Source organism: Corapipo altera, unplaced genomic scaffold, assembly GCF_003945725.1.
Source record: "Corapipo altera isolate COAL_440 unplaced genomic scaffold, ASM394572v1 2c, whole genome shotgun sequence".
Classification (NCBI taxonomy): Eukaryota; Metazoa; Chordata; class Aves; order Passeriformes; family Pipridae; genus Corapipo; species Corapipo altera.
The window spans coordinates 3,191,298-3,214,132 of NW_020884923.1; the positions used below are offsets into that span (position 1 = coordinate 3,191,298).

The 22,835-nt window shown below is 33.9% G+C and overlaps 1 protein-coding gene across 8 annotated transcripts in view; it reads left to right on the plus strand.

The window, feature by feature from the left end:
* The window catches only part of RYR2 (ryanodine receptor 2), a 381,847-nt gene that overhangs the window by 287,924 nt on the left and 71,088 nt on the right, over positions 1-22,835 (plus strand). For all 8 annotated transcript variants that reach the window (XM_027657258.1, XM_027657254.1, XM_027657259.1 and 5 more), the window contains 13 exons: positions 49-113; positions 1,827-1,948; positions 5,242-5,291; positions 8,933-8,993; positions 10,669-10,907; positions 13,065-13,146; positions 15,148-15,278; positions 17,029-17,349; positions 18,680-18,920; positions 19,339-19,426; positions 20,477-20,569; positions 20,986-21,156; positions 22,091-22,150. In XM_027657258.1, the coding sequence (XP_027513059.1) occupies positions 49-113; positions 1,827-1,948; positions 5,242-5,291; positions 8,933-8,993; positions 10,669-10,907; positions 13,065-13,146; positions 15,148-15,278; positions 17,029-17,349; positions 18,680-18,920; positions 19,339-19,426; positions 20,477-20,569; positions 20,986-21,156; positions 22,091-22,150 (1,724 nt within the window). The remainder of the gene's footprint in view (positions 1-48; positions 114-1,826; positions 1,949-5,241; positions 5,292-8,932; positions 8,994-10,668; positions 10,908-13,064; positions 13,147-15,147; positions 15,279-17,028; positions 17,350-18,679; positions 18,921-19,338; positions 19,427-20,476; positions 20,570-20,985; positions 21,157-22,090; positions 22,151-22,835) is intronic.

Consider the following 22,835-nt stretch of genomic DNA (forward strand, 5'->3'; position numbering starts at 1 on the left):
CTGAAATTAGGATATATGACAGGGAGCTTAATTTTTTTCTCTCTGCAGATGGTGGCAGCAGAGGCAAAGGAGAGCAGTTCCCATATGAACAAGAAATCAAGTTTTTTGCCAAAGTACAGTATATCTTTGCTTATTCTTTGTCAACGTTGTGAGTAATTTAAGTGAGAAATAATAAATAATTTTAGTGACTGTTATTGTTATAGTTGCATTTTTCAGTGTTAAATTCATTATTTCATTAATTAAAACCAGTAGTAATAAAAATAACTTGAAAATAATGTAGGACGAAGTATAGATGTGGGAAAATTACAGGATTATATTTTTATTCTGGTTATTTCCTTGCTCCATGATATGCAAATACTCATACGATATTTTCCATAAGCTCCCTACATTTTGTTTTCCAGCTTAGTCTATTTTTGTAGATTTTTCTCTTTTACAATATTCAGGCAGGTAAATGTGAGCAACAGTCATTGGAATTAACACAGCCATGTATCCATTAGTGTCACATTAGTTGTTTCTTTCTTTGTCTTGAAACCATGCTGTTGTCTCCAGCATAGAGTCACAGAATGGCTGAGGTTGGAAGGGCCCTTTGCTCAGCGGTGTCATCTAGAGCGGGTTGCACAGAACCATGTCCAGATAACTTTTGAGTATCTCCAACGGCAGAGACTCCACAATATCTCTGGGCAGCCTGTGCCAATGCTCAGTCACCCTGACAGTGAAAAAGTGTTTCCTGATGGTCAGAGAGACCTTACCATGTTTCAGTTTGTGCCCATTGACTCTGGTCTTGTCACAATGGAAAAGAGCCTGTCTCCATCTTTTGTACTCCCCCCCTTCAGATATTTATACACATTGATGAGATCCCCCTTGACCCTTCTCTTCTCCAGGCTAAAGAGTCCCACCTTCCTCAATCTCTTGTCATTTGAAAGATTCTCTATTACCTTAATCATCTTTGTGACCCTTCACTAGGCTCTCTCTCCAGTATGTCAATGTTTCTCTTGTACTGGGGAGCCCAGAACTAGACATAGCGCTTCAGAGGTGGTCTCACCAGTGCTGAGAGAGAGGAAGAATCCTCTCCCTGGATCTACTGATAACAGTCTGTCTAATGCACTGCTTGTAGCATTTTCTAACCCTGATATCCTTCCAGTAAATTGTAATTTCAATACCTTAGAGTACTTCCATGTGGTATTATTTGCCAAGTTCACTGACTCACAAGATAGCATTCCACTTTTTTATGAACCATGCTCCAAAAAGGAAACAATTTCAGGTGTTCTTATTGGCAGTTTATTTTGGGTCTCCTCGTGGCTGACACCTTCAGTAGGTACTGAGTAATAATAACCACAGAAAGTAAACAGTAAAACTTCTATGGACAAACCCTTAATGAATGAGGTTGTTTTGGGATTTTTGTTTGACAGCATCTAGAATTAAGTGCTGTTAGTGTGCTGACAGCTGTAGGTGAATTTTTCTTAAACCTACATTAAAAGGAACAAATAGTAATAGTTGTGTCTGGTTATGTGGTATGGGAAAAATCTGAAATTGTGATATAAAATTAGATTATGCTTTCTGCTTTGTACTCCTCCTGAATAAACACACAGATTAAGGCTGAGAGGTAATGTAAAGTTTTCTTCTGCTACCTTTCTTGATGACATAATAAGTGCCTTTAATACTAAATAAATTCAAAGAGGAATAGACATTAAAGAAAAAAAGCACATAGAGATTTTAAAACAGAAAACCTATTTGAAACCTCCTGTCTTTAGTTGTGACTTACAGAGTGATACAGAACATAGTAAAGAAAGTCCTGAGATAACTACTTCTTTCTGATGTAATTTCAGGTTGTGCTCCCTTTGATTGATCAGTATTTTAAAAATCATCGCCTGTATTTCTTATCTTCAGCAAGTAGGCCTCTCAGCAGTGGAGGCCATGCCTCTAATAAAGAGAAAGAAATGGTGACAAGGTAAAGCTTAAAATAATGTTAATGTCTATGCATATATGTGTTTGTCTTTAAACAGCAGCAGTTGACTGTGGGAAAGTGAGAAGTGGAAGGCAGAGAAATATTTTTCTGAATGAAACTTTTTTAAACAGATTAAACTTTTTTCACTTTCTTTTCCTGTTAGGAAAATTCATTGTATAAAATGGAGAGGAGTGCAGAGTTACTATTATGTGCTGTTTAAAAGGCAGTGGTGATGATTTTATCATGCAGGGAACTTAAATTTATCACTATGTTGCACAATAGAGCACTGTGTAAGTCTGTGGCACAGGCTATACAATTATGTATCGTTTCTCACTGTGGGAAATAGGTATATACTGAAATCATTATTGCTGCAAAATTTAATGGTAGGTTTAAAAGCCAAACATATATTATAGCTGATATTCAGTAAATATCATTATTATGTCCACCATAAAAAGGAAAAATGAGGCAGTTGCATTCTTTCTGCTCTTTAGTTTTCTAAATAGTAATAACAGTAGTAATATTACAGAAATACCCACTTGATTATTTCATTTCACTTAAGTTACCCTTTTTTTTAGACCATCTCTCTAAGATATGTTTTCACTTAATTTCAGTTCTAATTGAATTGAAACCCACATTTCCCATTTAGTAAGGTGGACTACAAGCTTCACACAGGACCTATTGAATACCTGTAGTGTATGTGTGTATCATAGTTGCCTTCTTGGCTGTTATTGGGCATGGAATATTGAATTGCTGTATTTTGAGGCTGACAGCTAATTCGTGATTATACAGGGTTTGCAAGATTGTGTAAATACTGAAAAAAGTTTCTAGCAACAATACTAAGCATAAGTAGGTAATGACTGTCTCGACCCTGCATCATCTCATGGACTAATTTGATCTGGCAGCTTATATGAATGGTGTTCTTCAAAGAGCTTAAAAACTTTATTGAAATGCACGAATATAAATAATTTTCCACTCTTATGAGCTGCTGTTTTTCTTTCTGTAATGTCCTGGATAACCGTATTTTTGCAGTTGTTAAGTCATGCTAATAAACCCCACACTTCTGGAATGTCAAATATGTCATCATACCTGCTGCATAGAGATTCAGGATTTCTGCACATATGCTCTATAGCTGTGTGAGATTCCTGAACATATAGCCTTGCATAAAGATCAGAGCTGCTACCACAGTTGAGTGGGTTACCTGCCATCCGGATGGGTCAGCTAAAGAAAAGAAAACACCTATAAGGAAACCTTGAATGAATAATAGGTATAGCTAGCCCTGATAAGCAATTTATTTCTTAATTATCAAGACACAAAGATATAGAAACTACACTGAATGATCCATTTCCTGAAGGGTTGTTTTGGCATATTTTAATAGATTCCCAACATTTTTGTGTATTTTTTTCCCCTTACAGTATTAAAGGGAGCTTACCAAAGCTGAATTTTGGATTTTCTGTTGAATTTTCTCTTTAGATTTGTTTGAGTGCACCTCCTACATAATATTTGCTTCAAGCTAAGAGCAGTTCCTTGCTGCTTTCTTTCTCCAGTGAAGATAAACTTGCATTCATTAAGCTATGGAAGAGTATGGATTTGGGTATTGATAATGCAGTGAGAGTGTTAACATATGCAAAAACCATTCCATGTTCAGAAAATACAGTAAATACGGATCTGTTTTTCTGGAAAATATGGGTCAGACTTCTTCCTGAAATGTGGTGGCATTATATTCCATATTGCTTGTAGCCAGCCTCTTCAGGTTTGGGCTTTTTGCATTTCTTATCCACTAGACCATCTGACAGTACGGTACAAGTTCTTGTACTACTGTATGTTTATGAAATTGGTTCTGGACATCAATTTAAGTGCTGGCCATTTGGACTTATTTATTTCTTTATTTTGCCTAAACTAATTACATTGGAGGAAACAGGTTCAGTCTCACTTTGTGAAAGCAGAGCATCAGTAGTGAATGGTACAGCCAATTGAATAACATTTATATAACATTGAATAACATTTGTATATCAGAACATAAAATAGATTGTGAGGTATTTGTATATCTACAGTATCTACATGATGCCTACATGCTTCTATTCAGCTTTTCATATTGGACTTGGTGAACCAGGATCCTTATAAAGAAATATATAGTAAATGTCTGCATCATGGAATAAAAAGTGAACAGAGATCCCTGAACATGCACCAAACAGACTCATTTCTAAAATAGAACAGTTGCTGTTGGTAAAGTGGATCACTGTGCACTGGCTAATTAGCTATATTCAATACCACATTAACCTGGCTGTTGTGATTCTGGACATAAATGTTTTCATTTGACACCATGCTCTTGTCTGTCAATGCAACAACATGTTCAGATCTCATCCATAAGCTGTGCAGACATGCTTATTTTATATTTTGCTTCTAATTGGGAGGCTAATAAATATCCAATGTGCCTAATAATTAAGTAACTTAATAAAATGTTATTATATTATTCATGCCATTTGTAGTGGATGAAGGGGGTTTGCAGCATAAAATATTAACACCAAGATGGATGTTGTTCTTGGTGAAAATTCTCACACAGAAGAATTCATGAAGGTTGAACAAATCCCTCCCAAATCTGGAGGCTGGGTCAGTTTGGGTAGGGCAGTTTGCTCCTGCTTCAGTGCATTAACACAAAACTTCATTCTTCATTGTTCTCAATGGAGCACTGCTCAGCACAGGGATTAGTTCAAACATGTGAAGTAAAATCATTGTTCATATTCATTTTTATTGTTTTAAAACATTTTAGGGGCTACTTCTTATGTTAAATATTTAAAATGAAACATATTCGAAAAGAAATTTTTACTGTGTTCGAGTTTACAAGATCCTAATTGAACTAGTTAAACATTTGCCATCACACACTTCAATTAATCTGATTCCCTTACCTTTCATTTTCAAATTGTCAGTGGTATCCTGCATAGCACAATGATTGCATTTTACTTCTTAAAACTTTGATGATTATTTCTTTGTGGGTTATTTTATGGGACGCTTTTACATTAAAAGCTTTGCTTTTAATTTTTTTTTTGTTTCTTTAATTATAATATGTGCTTATTTAACCATGTTTGTTAAAGATATGCACTTAAAAACTCTTTCTTTAGTACTCTGTCCCACATTCTGCTCAGACAGTTGATTCTTTCTGCGTGACATCATGTTGCTTTTCCTGCTCATATATCAGCTGTTATTTTTTCTTTCTTCTCCCCCCCCCCCCCCCCCCCCCCCCCTTATTTTTTTCCCTCTCCCTTCTCTTCTCTTCTCTTTTGTTTTTCTTTTGTCTTCAGCCTGTTCTGCAAACTTGGAGTTCTTGTCAGGCATAGGATTTCACTGTTTGGTAAGGAGACCCTTGACAAATACTAGCATGGCCATCACTTGGTTTTCTTTGCCATTTTTGCATTGTGTTACGTGCTGCTTTGTTGCATGCTGCATGGCAGAAATGCATGGTCTACACAGACCACTAATCATTTAGATTGGTAGATCACAAAATTTATTAGAGGGAATAAAAAGTTTTTGTAGTTATCAGTGTGGGGGGTTTTGTTTAGTTTTCCGTGGGTCTTAACTAATATCTGGATTTCATTATCCTACCAAAGAATTTTGCTGAATAACTTATAATTAATAATTCATTATTTTATCCTAAATCATTTGGGAAAAACATCACCGAACTGCACATTTGTATTGGAAAGTCATTAAGGAAAATTTGAAGTGGGCTGAAATGCTTAGTTATGTTCTGTGGAATTCTTGAATATTCCCAGATCTGCTTGACTCTACATACGCATGTGTAATATCTTTCTGATATTATGTGACTTTAGCAGGAGCTCTGTGTTTGTCTTATGCCATGTGAAAATCACTTAATTGAAGTCATTTACTTTGCAATTTTTTCTTAAGCCATGAGTTGAGAGTTGAAATAGTACATCCTATGCATACATAGCTTCTATGATGGATGCAGTGCAAACTTCAGCATCCACGAACATACCTAAATGTGTAATTTCTAGTGAATTAGAATTTGATTAAGGTAACATGCATCTAACTCAATTCCTGCATATTTCATTCAATTTGAAGGGAAGGAACTTGCTCCAGCAGTGTGGTGTTTAAAAAGTTTATAGACTGTTATGAAAACTATTAAACTGAGAAGAAAGATCAGAAGTTATTTTGGGATATGTAAAGCGAAAAGATCATAGGAGGAATGGAGTTATGTCTGCAGCTGTGTGGCATTGTTGCAGCTTTTTCTGAAAGGCGGAATATGTCACAAGCGTACGCATAAGTTTATACCCTAGGTTGCTTCTTCAAAGAATGAAATAGCTCAGGTATACTATTAAAATTTTGTAAATCTTTTTTGTTATTGTGTGCATTTGACTTTCAGACTTTTTTTTTCTAAAATGAGTCACAGTTGAAATAAAAAAATCCAAGTCAACGTAACTTTCTTCAGTACTAAAGAAAAAATCTTTTCCACTCTACATCTCAGCTTTCTTATTTCCTGTTGTTTGGCTAGGTTCGAGTGGTAGGAGATAAGTCAGATAGGATCAAATGACTATTCCCTATGGCTACAGTTTGGTTTTTAACTCTTTTCCTATATTGCAGTAACTAACAGAATAGAAAATCTTTATGCCAGTGCTGCGGTTTTTCTGTTAATTATGACAAGATCACCATAAGGTTGTGGACCATGGTTGAGTTGTTTACTGTGGACCTACTAACTCAATTCATAAGTCACCTTAGAGTTTGCCTTACCTTGACAGTGAGTTGCATCATGTTCGAAAACCTGATCAACAGAATTGCACTTACTCCAGCAAAGACAAGGACTCTGTAGAAGAGGGGAAAATGCTCATAAGGATGCCCCTGAGTACAGCTGGGGCCTAGAAAGTTATTTGTGCATTTTGGAGGCATCTTCAGTGAGCAAGAGTTTCACCTTTTATGGATAGTGGGGAGTTTGCTATAACAAATAACAAAATGCTATATAGTTTGGATATGTAGGTATTTTTATAACTGAATTTGAATGGTACTTCTGAATATACAGCTGCCTTTATGAAAATCATTAGTGAAAGTCATGTAGCTTAAGCTGTATATAGAAGTCTTGATAAAATGGGAAATTAAGTATGCGAGTCTTCCAGAGGGAACTTAATTAGTTAATCACATTCGATATCTAAGACTGTCATTTAGATTATGGAATTGTAATTCAACATGGAAGCATTATTTCTTACACTGTGAAAGTAGATTTTGACCCCAGTAGTTTACTGTTTGAGAGTTGTAGCTGTGCATCAGGAAGACTGTAATGACTTATTTTCATTATTATTACTGGCTGAAATTGAAAGATTTTAGTGAATAATTCTGGTGAATTGAGCATTTTAATTTATGTTCTCTCCACTTAAAAAGCACATTTATATGAGTAGTTTGATTCAATTTGGTTTAAATCTCTAGTAAGGAATTCTATTCTGGAGCAGGTTGCTGAGAATTTGTGGCTGCCTCATCCCTGCACATATTCAAGACGGGGTTGGATGGACCTTTCAGCAACCTGGTCTAGTGGAAGATGTCCCTGGCCCCCCTGATCGGGAGGTTGGAACTGGATAATCTGTCATGTCCCTTCCAACCCAAACCATTCTATGATTCTATGACAGTCTAATCCATAATCCAAGTCCAGTTTGCTTTGAGTATTCCGTTCATACCTGCTGTCATTAGCACAATCTTGCACTCTCTGCATCAACACTGGCATTGATATCACCAGAGCAGCAAAATAATAAGGAAAAAAAAATGGATCTGACAAAAAAAGTCCTTGGGAGTGGTGTTTTTGGTAGGATTGTTTTAGGTCACCTCAGTTTTCTTATCTGCTCCTTGTATTGATCACAAGTGCCAGTGAAAAAGGGGTGGAGCCTGACTAGGGGCAGCCGCGGAAGTTGTGGTTCGGTTTTGTTTAATCTGCTGTGGATGAACACCATGGCAATATCTCCTAATATTGGCAGGATAGAACAGTTTCTCAGTGCTACAACAAACCTCTTACACCTTCCTTGCAATTTATATCTTTAAATCTCTTATTTCACTGAGTTACTAATTTTAGTTGTATGTTTGCTTGTATTTTTAAGTGAAATAACCACCAGTCAGAAGTATAGTGTACTGTATCACTGTACGCAGATCACAGTATTTACAGAAATATGTCTTAAACCTTCAATTAGTTTCTACTTTTTTCATTAATTGAGAAAATTTAAATATAAAGAGATACAAGAAAAGGCAGTTCTATTTTTGCAGAATTTCATTAAAAAAAAAAAAAAGTATTAGGTAAGCTGTGGTTCAGATTTTTGTAGCCTACATGTGTCCTGTATTTAAAAAGTGAACTTAGAGGAAAGAGGCTTGTACAAGGCAACATTTTGGGATATATATGCATACAAGGCATGTTGTGCGTAAGTCCTATTTTTACATACGTAAGTATGAAAAAATAATGGAAAATATTATGGAATATGTGTATTATGTCAGAGGCCGTTACTCATGTGAACCACATCTAATCAAGCTATAAATGGCTGCAGCCTATAGGTAACACCAGGGAACTAACTTCTATTATGACATTTTATATAAATGTTCTCTTCCTGCAATAGCAACTTTTGAAAATTAACAGTTTTTTGTTACTGAGAGGAGGAAGATAAATGTCCAGATAAACTTGAACTAATTGAAGCAAAATTTATAGAAATCAAATGAAAACCAGACAATACACTGTAACTCTAATTAACCCCACATTTTAGTGCTTCCATTTTGACTGCCTCAGCTATTTGATGAGAGATGCTTTACTGGCTCTGGTTACTGCATTTGTGTAAACAACGCTAAGACAAAACATGCATGTTTTTTCACTTGAATGTTAAAATTATGCAGAAGTTCAGGTGCTCTTCTGCTATGTCATTTATTCTTTCATTAAATGCAAAGATACAGTTAGCAGAGTATCGATACGCTACACACTATGCTCAGCTTAATTGGTGGTTCATTTTTGCCTCTTTTTAGGAAATGATGCCACATCAATAGTCAACTGTCTTCACATACTGGGCCAGACTTTGGATGCAAGGTAATACTGATTATATTTTCTAAAGTACAAAGAAAATCAAGAATAAAGAGTATAACGTGCAGTCAGATTTGTGCTATCTATATAAGGCTACTGAATTTCAACACTCAAGGAATTACCACGCTGAAAAGAATTCCCCTTGTGAAGTAGGTTAGTTACTAGGCTTTGACAGGATGCTATTTGTAGGTTACACTTTCAACTTTGGTATGGATCAATGGTTTCCAGAAACTGCTGGCTATTAATTCATCTTGTTTTAATCATGTGACTTTCTTAAAACCGCAGTAAAATTATATTTTAGTATTTTGCTTACACTGTTTAATCAAAAAATTCAGGAGTTAAATGGACACGAAGTTCAATAAATCTGTCTCACAGAATGTCTTTGCAAAATTAATTCAGGTTCTTATTTGAAAAAAAAAAAACAAAACAACCCAGACGCTTTACATAGATTTCAGTGTTACTTTTAAGTTAAATTGAGCTGCCTAACCTGTTGTTAGGTTTATAGATGAGAAAACCTTGATATATTGGAGGGTATTGTGTTGCTTTCTGTTTACTATACTTTCAACCATCTGTGCTGATAGTTGATTTTTAGATCTTTGCAGCTGTGAAGCAAAATATGGTAGTTTAAACTATCTCCATGGAAATTTCAAGGTAACTTTTTTCACTTTGCATTTAGTCTCAGAAATTGACTGTATAACACACAGATAGCTCTTTTTCTCAGTATATTTGCAGTGGTTTAAATGGACAAGTTTTACTTTCCATTTGCTATGCAGTAGTCAGGATCATGGTCACTAATATGGTTCAGATACTGCATGGTAATCCTTTATGTTGCAATATCTTGGATTTTTGGTCTTAAATTGTCCATGCTCTATGCAATTGTATAGATGGAATACAGATACAGGTGGAGGTCACTAAGTTAGCTCTTGGTAGAGATGTAAAAATAGCTCTAGATAGGGATTAGGGAATTCATGGGAGTAACATGTAAGTTTGAAGAGATTGCCATTGAAACTATATATATTTACTCTTTAAAATGAACAACCAAAGAGAAAAACTAGACTAATACTAAATTTAGAAAAGAACATAATCTGGGTTTCACTTTCTTTAAACAAAGGATTTCTGTAATTGAACTAGTTAAAACAAATAAGGTAATAATTCTCCTGAATTATGTCTTTGGATTATGGTACTAGAGTTATGTAATCAATGCATTTATTTATTTATTTATTTATTTATATTTTTAAACAGATGTGGTTATTTTTACTCATTCCTTTTTGATGTCTTTATTTTGGAGATAGAAATATGATTGTCATGGTTGGGAAAACTTCTTGATTTCTAGCTTGAGATAGTTCTTTTCTTTCTAGAGTCAGAAATTTCAGACTTACTCATTCTTGGTTTTGTTAGGTGTTTTTTTTTCCCCTCTGAAATTAAATGAATAAATTTATAAATTTTAAAGGACTTCATTTTCTCAGCAGAAAGCCAAATAAAGTATCCTTGTGTTCTGCAGGATACCTATGAAACTTGTTTTCAGTAAGTTATTCTGCTTTGAGAAAATTTTACAATATTAAAAGATGAAAGATTTTTCTTCAGATCTCTGTTATCTATTTCATATCATCCGAGACTAAACTTTATTCCATGCTTGTCTAATAGAATATTCTTTTTCATTCTTTTTGCATGCTATAAACAGGACTGTGATGAAAACTGGTCTGGAATCTGTTAGGATGGCATTGAGAGCATTTTTGGACAATGCTGCTGAGGATTTGGAGAAAACAATGGAAAATCTTAAGCAAGGCCAGTTTACACACAGCAGAAATCAGCCAAAAGGAGTTACACAAATCATTAATTATACCACAGTTGCTCTCCTGCCAGTGCTATCTTCATTATTTGAGCATATTGGACAGCACCAGTTTGGGGAAGATTTGATATGTATGTATCATGCATTATATTATCATGTATGTATGTAGAAGGGCCATGCCACTAAAATATTGGTCATATCATGTAGTAAGAGTTACTAGACTCTCATTTCTGTTAGAGAAGGACAAATCCTATGTCATTTTGACAGAATTATTATAGGTTTAATAAAAAATTTGCTGTAATCAACCAAAAACAGTCTGCAGGTTTTAGTGGACATCAGGTAAATTATTAAAGCAGATGTGGCTGTGATTAGAAAGAAAGATTGATTTTGTTTATAACTTTACTATAGATTTAACATGACTTTCTTCTTCTGTGAGAAGTCATTTTGTGCAATTTGCTTTTTCTCTATCTATAAATAAGGTTATACTACAAGAATGATGTTATACATGTATGATGATACATGCACTTTGACTCAGTTTCAGTTAGCAGGGTGCATCTTAAATTCTAAGGAAACGGGAGAAGTGGAAGAAGCTCCTGAAGAATTCAGGCACCAGAGAAGGGAATGTTTATGAGACCCTGTATATGGGGTTTTTGTAGAGATTCTGAATACAGCATATTGTGTTTTCCCCAACACGGTATCTGCAAGACAACATTTTGCAGACTTTGCAGTCTGCACATAAAGGTTCAGTTTTATATATTTTAGGAACTCACAGAAATTTTGCTGTCCAGACTGCACTAAAGGAGGCAGTTCTGCTCTGTAAAGCTAACTCAGTTATGAAAATGCATGAAAAGGATCTGGTGGAAAAGAATATCAAGTTATATTTTTTCTCTTTTTAGAGTCTGTAAAAAGTATGGCCTTAAAAGAACTCTTTGAAAGTTTGCAGTTGTATTGATGGATTTGAATGTCATGACATATAAACATCCTCTTTTCTCATTAAATTATTTCAGTAAAATTATGGAGACTGTGATGGTGTGCAGAAAAAGTATTTGTGGAGTTCACATACTTCTCTTGTTCATCATAAACTAGTGTTTCAGACATCAGCGGGTTCATACCTTGTATAGTTTTTGATCTCTTGTATTCCGTGTTTTAAAACTTAATAATTAGCTCTGTATACTTTATCACTTATCAGCTATTCTACGTGCATCACACTGGTGTAAAACACCCAATTTAGAATTCATAAACTGAGAAAGAATAAATTATTTAAGTTATGCCTATTTCTTTTATCTAGAGCATAGATGAAAAGGTTATTTTTTCTTGCACACAACTTCTCTTTGCATCTTGTTAAGAATAAGATTATCTTATTTGTACAAGCATCTTGACTTGGCACTTATACCTAGAAGTACTAGGTACAGAGTACTCTATGGGAGTAGCATGTACGAAGGTGTACCTGAGGTTACTATTATTATGTAAAAACACTCAACTCCAAGATGATCTGAACTGAAATCATGGTACAGTAAAGGGCCAAGCCATGTACCTTTGATACAATGTCTTGTAGGCTCTCCCAGCCCATGAAGTCTTATCCTGTTTTACTCACAATATTTCACTGCATATTGGGCAATAATATGAGCAGTGTAGGAGATACTAGGAAAGATATCTATGGCAAGAATGGGAGTGTTGTCCTTCTTGATGGTACTTACTCTGTTACTCTATTACTGCAGAGTACACTAGAAAAGCATTTTTTCAAATAGATATTAAGATTATTCTGACATTTTTGTGGCTGAAATATTTGATAATTTTAAAACATCCTTTGATGAAGTATTCATAAGGACTAAAGGATTATATTTTTAATCCTTTGTCAGTGTAAAATGTAAACAAAGTACATGCTATTAGCTAGTATCTGTGCCTAAATTTAAAAAAGTATAAACTCTGATTAAAATACTTAGGTATTTGTTTCACTGGATTTCCTTTCTTTTGTACAGTGGTGTTCTATTTGTAAAGGTGTCACATGTAAAGAGTTGGTATGCCTTAATTTCAGAAAGTTAATGCACTGGTGAAATACGTTTACTGTCTTAGCTGTTAACATGATATTGAAGTGAATGGAAGTTTTGAGTGAAAACTATAGCACTCAGTGGTCCAAAGACTTTCTGTGTTTAGTGAGTGATTTCTGTGGATTGCCTTTGACATCTTAATGTTATTAATTCAGTTATTGTAGAAGGAAATGTATTTTAATTCTAGGGAAATTGCAAAAAAAAATCTCTTTATAAATAGCATTTTCTTCTTTTCTTTAGTGGAAGATGTTCAGGTCTCCTGTTATAGAATATTGGCCAGTTTATACGCTCTGGGAACTAGCAAGAGTATCTATGTAGAGCGGTAAGAAGGAAAAGTGTTCTTCTGGTTTTAATATTTGTGTTTATATTTAGCATCATGAATTTGCAGTTCAGAAATGAGTATAGGAAGAGATTGTTGTTGCAAAGATATCATGAGAGAAAAAATGGTGCTCAGATTTTAAGTGGAATGCAGTTGCATTTATTATAATACACTAAAAATATTCCATTATATTGTCAAAATATATTTTTAAATTAAAACAAAAGTAAAAAAATTATCTGACATTATAACAAATAAGGCCTATTTGAGGGTCAATTGAGGCATTGCAAAATTCTGTCATTCAGCTCAGCAATTGTTATGATTCTTCCTTCTATAGTGTTTAATTTTGTTGTATATTTCTTTCTTATTACCCTAAATTAAATTTAATTTGTCAGTTGTACAACACTATTTCTTTTCTAACTCAGTTACCCAGGGAAATGAGGCTTTATAATTGCTTTTTTATGCATCTGTGTATCTGTTAACCCCCCTTCAAGTTACATTTGGTCTGTGTAAGCCATGTTAGGCCAAAAAATAGAGATACTTAGATAATTCAGTTCTTAAAACTGAATAGTTGAACTATAGTGACTAGAACTGTTCGGAAGGAAGGCTAAACAGCATTTATACATTTCATATATTGGTAGCAGTAATCTAGGAAGTTCACTGTTTAGGAAGTCATACTCTTTAGCAAATCCACCTGTGCATAACTCCAGAGCAGCCCAATGACATACCCTTGCTTACTTGGTGGCCGCATCATAGGAAACATTATGAAGAAAGGTTGGGACCAATACTTAAGTTAAAAATTACACATCTGAGGAAAAACAGGTCTCCTTAATTTCATTAAGGAGATAAAATTAACTTAGTTTGCTATTTGGCAAATAAATTATATGGGATTTGTTTTTAAGACAAAATATTTCAGTGTGAATATTTTTGTATGTGGTTGTCTACAACCATTATTGCAGTTGAAAAGCATATAGCATGCTCTTTTTAGGTGTATGTGATGGATGTATGATTTGCTTATGAAGACTTAATGAAAAGGAAAAAAAAGGAAGAAGAAGCAAACAGTATAAATAACAATGGGAATGAAATTAGATTTAAATATAAAGTTTAATGAGTTAGATCTAGAAAGAATAAAATCTCCAAAAATGAGGTAAACTATAGACTGAAGATGAATCTTTTTAAATCACAAAATCATTCTTGAGGCCTTTCATGATTCTCCTGGATTCAAATTCTCTTGGCTATGTGCCACCTGTGTGACTCAGCGTCAGCTAGGAATATCTCACCTCTCTAAAATCTGATCAATTGAATTGGAAATCAAAAAGAATAGTTTTAATTGACCCAAGTGAAGTGACAGGGGCTCACTTATTTCTTACTAGACACAGGCTTTTTAAAATTTTGACACACTGAAGGAATTTTGATTATCAAATAAATCTTGTTATATATTTGAAGACATTAAAGCAATGTTTTTGTGAAAAACTTTCAGTTATTGATCATTAGAAGCAGTTTTACTTGCTGAAGAACTTTCATACTAGACCAAGCATGAAAGTGATTGTCACTATTTCTCAGGAAGAGGAAATATCACTCAAATGAAATGATACATGTTTTTGGTCTCGTGTTCTATCTGTTTGCATTGTTTTAATGGTAGGGATTATAAAAGTCAGTAAAGCTAAGAGGAAAGTAATAGAACAGAAGACATTGTTAAAATTACTTTGGTTTTTCCCTGCATATTTCTCATTTTCTGTAAGCTAATGACGTTTTATGTCTTAACATTTCATTCATATATTAGCAGAGGGTTGCTAGACTTCAGTTTCTCTTACCTGTCCTTGTGTTGATGATCCTAATAATGTAGTGGCTTATCTCTTTGAAATGTGTTCATCTTAAAATAAAACCCCAAGGTGTAGTCAAGCACCAATGACCAGATGACTCCACTGGTGGTCCCTTCCAGCCTTGCCCATTCTGTGATTCTGTGATCAAAGGTGTGTATACTTACTGGTGTTTCTTAATTCACAGACAACGATCAGCACTAGGAGAATGCTTGGCTGCTTTCTCAGGTGCCTTTCCAGTGGCTTTTCTGGAAACTCATTTGAACAAACATAATATCTACTCAATCTACAATACCAAGAATGCGAGAGACAGAGCAGGTATTTCCAGAAACTCACATAATGGTTATGAAAGCACTATTTTACTATAAATGTTTCTTTCCTTAATACATGTATTTTTGAATACATTTTATAGTGCAAGAATTTTCTTGTAATATCTCGTCTGTATTTCTTTCCTAAACCAGTAATAGGTCTGGTAAAACTGAATATTTTATGTTCCTAAGGTTACCGATTTAATTTTGAGATACCATTCTCAAAATACCACTTTGGAATCAATTTAATTAAGAGACTTTGCACAATTTAAGTATCTCAGTTTTTATGTATCTGATGATAAACTTATGTATTCTTATCAGTAACTTTGGTTCCTCAGTTTATGCACACAATATTGGGTCCCTAAAATATAAATACTTGCAACTGAAGAAAAATACCTTTGCTGTATTAATTACATATTAGGCCCTTATAAAGTAAATACATTGCAGGGTAGTATGTAAATTGTTTTTTTATTTTGTTTGACATACAAGACAGTACAGATACTTTCCAGTAATATTACGTATGTTTATTTTGCACATACCTTTTTATTCTACTCTTGATGTTTCTTATGGTGTAACATGATTGTAGAATATGCAAACCTGTTCCTGCAATAAATAGAAGTTGCAGTAGCAGTGTACAAGCTCTGCATATATACTGAGTGTGAATTATATGACAGATACAGATACATGACAGTATGTTTGTATAAGATGACAGTTTATAATGACATCCATTTTATAACTTCACCTTTATTTTTTTAAAAAAGGGGTCATACCAGATTTGTTCTCCAATGAGCTATAGTATCTTAACTTGAAAATAGCAACAGCTATGCATTCTTGTCATATATATTCTAGCTATTTTACTACACCTAGAAGGACAATCCGCTGTATTTTCAATTATTTTTTTAACAGAAAATTGAATTTTTTTTCAAAAATTACGTTAATCTTAAAGAGACTCTGTGATGTCCATGTAAAATGTATTGGGTCTATGTGGAGAAGATGATGTTTTTCAAAAAAGACTAGCCTTAGGCTATATTGGTACAGACATTTATATTTACCAATTGCATGCTAAATTTTTGATTTATAGATATCTGTGTATGTCATTGTATGTGTTGGACAGAGCTAGTATATAAGGATATATATATAAGGATGTTGGACAGAACTAGTAGTTTTGCTTACAGATATTTATTTGTAGATGAAATAAACTGCCTCCAAAATAAAGGCAACTGCAGTGCCTTTTCAGAGGAAAGAACTAATAATTGAAATAACTTCAAAAGTATACATTTACAATGAGACATTCACCTCTATAATCAATTTCTTGGATCTACTCAATTCATTATGACAGGCAATGGTTTTTTTTTCTTCTATTAGCATTCCAGGTCTCATCTGATGTGTTGTTGAGAGATATTTTGTTGTATCAATTTCTTTCCTCAACTGCAAAGCTTATATTGGAAAAAATTTTGAAATTTAAGTTTTATTTTGAATATAGAAAAGCACATCTGGTTTCTCCAAATTCATTCCATAATATTTACATTATTAAAACTTTCATGTAGGAATTATTTTAATTATGGGAATTTTCATATAAACAGTTTATTCCTCAAGTGTATGAAATGATGTGGTTTTTTATTGTTGTGTTTGGGTTTCTTCCTTTGGATCAGAAGACTGTAAATGTAAATAGAAAACAAAAATTGTATTGAATAGCAAAAAAAAAATTACTTTCCTTCTATAACATAGTTTATTGATTTTTGGAATTTTTTTTTCAATAGTTCTCAATTTACCTACTAGTGTAGAAGAGGTTTGCCCAAATATTCCTTCCTTGGTGAAGTTAATGGAAGAAATCGTGGAACTGGCAGAATCTGGTATCCGTTACACACAAATGCCACATATCATGGAAGTAATACTGCCTATGCTATGTAGTTACATGTCACACTGGTGGGAGCATGGACCAGAGAACAATCCTGACAAGGCTGAAATGTGTTGCACAGCCTTGACGTCAGAGCACATGAACACTCTGTTGGGTAACATATTGAAAATCATCTATAACAATCTTGGTATTGATGAAGGAGCCTGGATGAAGAGATTAGCAGGTAAGATGCAAAAATAAATAATTAAGCAAGCAAACGTGTGTGTATTCAGAATGTATATATACACACGCACACCCTGAATTACTCTGTATTTACTGTGTTAAAACTGAAGTAGAAGACTCATATTTTTACATTTTTAAACCATGAAAAATCTTGATGAACCGGAAATATTAAGTATAAAGAAAAAGCAATATGTTTTAATCTCTTAATAAGTAATATAAGAAGTACATTAGACTATTTCTTTTCCCCCAGAATATACACATGCATTTTGCAGTATACTGAATTCAAGGACTTATAGTTATTTAGCTCATTTTCATTATGTAGCAAGTTTCCCTTTGCAGGCATTATACAGTTCTTTGCTATTCTATGTGAGTGCTGGATCCTTAAAATGTGGTTGTGAAGGTGTATATCTAACATATCCATTACAGTAAAATCTAGAAATGTTCGTGTGATTTTAGTAATCCTTACATTAACGTCATTGTGATAACACCTTAAAATTTATTTAAAACCACTTTATTTCTCAGTGTTACAATCCCTGAGGAAAAGTCACTTCAGTGGTGTGGATTCGATTTTTCAATTAGACTTTATTATGACTTTCCAGTACTTGCTATAATAGTAATTTCATTCATCGTAGTGCTCTGAATTCCTAGTCTTTTGAGGGTTAGTAATGTAATGTAGTCTAAGGATAGGTGCTAACTGACAAATTCTTTGTAATTTAATCAATATATTACAAATGGTTTTGCACTAATGGGCCCAGTGCTAATTTACATATTTGTTCTTATGAGTAGATTTGCAAAAGCTTGTGCTAATGAGTCTGAAATGAATGGTTGTCTCATTTGTGTCTACATACAAGCCTTCCTAATGTGCATAAGAAATACAGGCAGGCTGTTTCCTTAGGTTTTTCAAATAACCAGGGAATGCTTTTGAGTTCCACTTCGCACAAGTTAAAAAAAAACGTTCAAAAGGGTGGCCAGTGGCTGAGAAAACCTGTGTGTGCATTATGTAACTATCTATACGTGTATCCACCCACACATACCATTAAACAACTTCTACATTGCTATGTAGACAAATATCATGCTGACAGAATACCAGTAAGGAGGTATTTCAAGTTTTATTATCTTGCAAGCTTAGTTAGCTCTCATAGTGACAAACTGAATTGACTTTGTGAAATCCTGACCACGTTTAATTCTGGGCAAAACTTCTGCTGATTTCAATGGGGGCAGGATTTTGCTTTGTAGCCTAGAAATGAGATTCAAGAAAGTGGGAAAAGGTAAAAGTTTTTATTTATATGTTGTGGCAAGGTATATATTATAATGTTCATTGCCTTAAATAGTGTTTTCCCAGCCCATCATAAGTAAAGCGAAACCACAACTCTTAAAGACACACTTCCTTCCACTGATGGATAAATTAAAGAAAAAGGCAGCAGTGGTTGTATCGGATGAAGAACATCTAAGAGCAGAAGGCAGAGGTGACATGTCGGAGTCTGAACTGCTCATCCTAGATGAGTTCACCACTTTGGCACGGGACCTCTATGCCTTCTACCCTTTGTTGATTAGATTTGTGGACTATAACAGGTATGTGGAGAGGAATAGGTCAATGAAACTCATAAAACCTTCCTGTTTATTGATACAATTTCATATCCTTTGATATACCTAGCACTGAATTAAAGTGGCTTTTACTCAGTCTGACAATCTTGAAACTGCTCAAGCTAATGCTTTGTGACTTTTAGAAGGAGCTGGGATCTCTTTCATAAGAAAACAAAACAAAACAAAACAATTGCAATCAAAATGTATTGGATTAGACCTAGGATTAATGTAGAAGGATTTTAAGGGTTTTGAAATAGAATAACAAAAAGCCACTGGTACCAGAAAGGATTAAAAACATGCATGCTTGGTTTTGTTGACATGTATCCTTGTAAAATGTTGTAAACTGATTTCAAAGCATAAAGACAGTGAGAATCATCCGCATTTTCACCTTTTAACCAAATTTTAGGGCAAAATGGCTGAAGGAGCCAAACCCTGAAGCGGAAGAGTTGTTCCGCATGGTGGCTGAGGTCTTCATTTACTGGTCAAAGTCTCATGTAAGTAATTCCTTGATAAATACTTGTTTTAATGAGGTTTTTAAACAAGTAGATCAAATATGTTTGTAAAACACGTTTAATGACATAATTGAAACTGCAGATGAGAAGGTATTAATAATGACTTTCACATTTCTGACACTTTTGAAATGGCAGAGTAGCTATGAGAGTTGATAGGTATTTTGTAGCATGGTAACACTAATTGTAGATATTTTATTTAGAGATTCTACTTTTTTTTTGTTGTTGTGGGTTTTCTGTTTGTTTGGGGGTTTTTAATTTTTTTTTATATTTAATATATTAAGCTCATTATTTTGAGTCCTTATTTTTTTTTTTCTTTTCAGTTCTTTTGACCCTATAGCCTTTTTATAACCAGACATAATCAGGCACATGATGCAGTGAATACTGGAACACAAAGAATTAAAAAAGCAAAAGAGACTAAATACTTTCAGGCATTAGGTCTCTGTATGGACTGTTGGCTATACTAAATTTCTTTTTTTACCATAGCTTCAATTCTTTCAAGTTTGGGAAACAAGATTCGTTTTGAATTCTGTACTTGTACCTGAATTTAACTGTAAGATTTAATATAAACACCACTGTTCACAAAAACTGGTTTTATACAGTAGATACTGGATCATCAAATTACTTGTGTATTCACAAGTTCAGTCTTTTATTTAAAAATTTTCTTATGTATCTGAATATAGTGGAAATTTATAATGGGGCAAAAATTAAATGAATATTTACTGGTAAGGAAAATTCCAGACAATATTTTTATTTTGAATATGGAGGAGGAGTGAGACTTTTATCATGTCTGTTTAATAGCTAGAGAAACATTTCCTTCTCTCTAACATGGAAAAAAACCCCAAACATACAACCACCTTAGCTATGCCATGTAAATAAATGTGAGATTCAAGGAAATTATTGATCATTTGTTAATTTTTACTGTTCTTATCTTATGGATTTTACAGACTTTCAGTTAATTTAAATTTTTATTTAAGACATGTTTAGATAGATTCCTTGTATAAATGCTTCTAACTGAGATCTGTATATTTCCAGAATTTCAAAAGGGAAGAACAGAACTTTGTGGTACAAAATGAAATCAACAACATGTCTTTCCTTATCAGTGACACCAAATCTAAGATGTCTAAGGTAGTGTAAAGTTCTTTGTATTTTTCTTGTTGCAAAGGGGAAGAAGAGCGGAAGACTCCAGAGAAACGCCTTTTTTTGTATTCTTGGTATTTTTTTTTAGTGAATTTGTTTTTTTGCGGGGTTTGGGTTTTTTGGTGGTGTTTGTTTGAGAAGGTTTTGTTTGTTAGTGGATTTTGTAACAAGATCTGATGAAAACCCTGGGTTGAGATTCAAAACATAGTCATTTGAGAAACACAGTGGACCTTACAGGTATACGTGCAAAATATTGGCAGTGAAATAATGGCAGTTCCATTAGATATAGTTGCACCTGTACAGGTGATAAGGAGATTTTCAAACCAGAGACAAGTACAAAGTTGCTAGTACAATTCTTTTATTTAATATTAGATTTTTTTTTTCATCTTGGCGTTTATCTGCAGGCAGCAGTTTCTGACCAGGAGAGGAAGAAGATGAAGCGAAAAGGTGACCGGTATTCTATGCAGACCTCGCTCATTGTGGCAGCACTGAAGAGATTACTGCCCATCGGCCTAAACATTTGTGCTCCTGGAGACCAAGAGCTAATTGCACTGGCCAAAAATCGATTTAGCATGGTAGGTGCTCTTTTTGCACTTGCAAAAGGTAGAAATATTTTACTAGGGAAATTATTTGAATATTTCACCCTGTATTCATCTTACAGTGTGACACAGAGAAACAAGACTATAATTCTGTAATATAAAGGCACAATAGGTAATAATGGTAAATAGTTATCTGCACGTAGTTCTCATGGCTTAAAACATTTCAGTTTGGACATACTTATTTTCTAAATGATCAGTATATGAATAAAGATGACATTATTAAATTAAAAATTATTCTCTCTTAATTTTTAATGTTAACTTGAGTTTGTTATATTTTATGAAGCTTGAATTTGGAAATAAAATTAGGGACTAGATGTTTCCTAACTTCTATGCCCAATATCATAACTAATTCCTTTTGGTCACTCTCATGTGAATGCAAGAGTTTTTGTAGGGGTAGACTAATTTAAAAGTGATTCTTCTGGGTATAAAATCACAGTGCAATAGTGTGATTGTAATTTGGAATATAGTCCTCTCTCAGGCTGTGATACTTTATACACCCTTTATACGCTTTATACACTTTCTGACCTTTGGAGAGCTGAATTGAGTGTTATACAGGATAAAAGATTTCCAAAAGAAACAGAAATCAAATCAGAGAAGGCTGGGTTTGTGTTTTTGGTTTTATTTGGTGAAACTTTGGTTATATGTATACTAGTAATTTTAATTCAGACTTGCATTTAGTGTGTTACTGTGATCAAATGTGTATGATGCCATCCAGAATTTGTTACTGCAAGCTTGGATGTAGCTAGTTCTGGCCTGATTCAAAAAGATTTGTCTCTGAGATTTTCCTCAGTCTTCCACATTGTCAGTTTCATTCATCATCCAATGAAACCCAAGACTGACATTTAATGAATCATAACTTTTCCTAATTACCTTCTATTCCTAATTTATATGATTTGTAATCTGTTGGCAGAAAGATACTGAAGATGAAGTACGAGATGTCATCCGCAGTAATCTTCACCTTCAGGGCAAGGTAATCTATATGCATTTTTTAAATGTGGTTTTTCTTCCTTCGAATTCATGTGTTAGTGCCATAAAATGACATCCTACCTTGGTTCATTAGGATAACTTGTAGTCTCTTTTTCTCTTCTGTCAAGTAGCTTGTTCATGTCAATTGCTAAATCGTACGTTTTTGATGTATTATAACATGTGGACCTTCAAATCCCTAGCTATGCACACCATTAACAGGAAACTGGAGATGGAAGCAACATCTAGCACTCCACCTACTATTATCTGAGATAAAATCTGCAAAATGCTCAGAGTTACTTAGTTTCAATTTGAAGTGTAAAGGAAAAGGAAGCTCTGGCATAATCTGTAAAGTGAAAAACCTCTAGTTTCCAAAGTTTTTTTCCTGGTTTTCAGCCTAGGGAAAAGAAAGTATTTTGGGGAAAAAAAAATCAACTTTTCTTAATGAATTCCAGTTAGTACCAGATGAATAGCCCTAGGGAAAAAGTCCTGAAATGGCCAGTGTAGTTGAATTGTTTTATTAATGCTTCAAATAATGACAAAGAAGCCAGAATATGGAAGTATAATAAAAGTGTAATAAAATTACACCTCTCCTCTGTTGAAGGAAGATGGAATTGTACCTATTTATTTAGGATTGTCCTTTACCTTTTCCCATACCCTATGTTTTTTTCACCTCAAGAAAAAACTAAGTA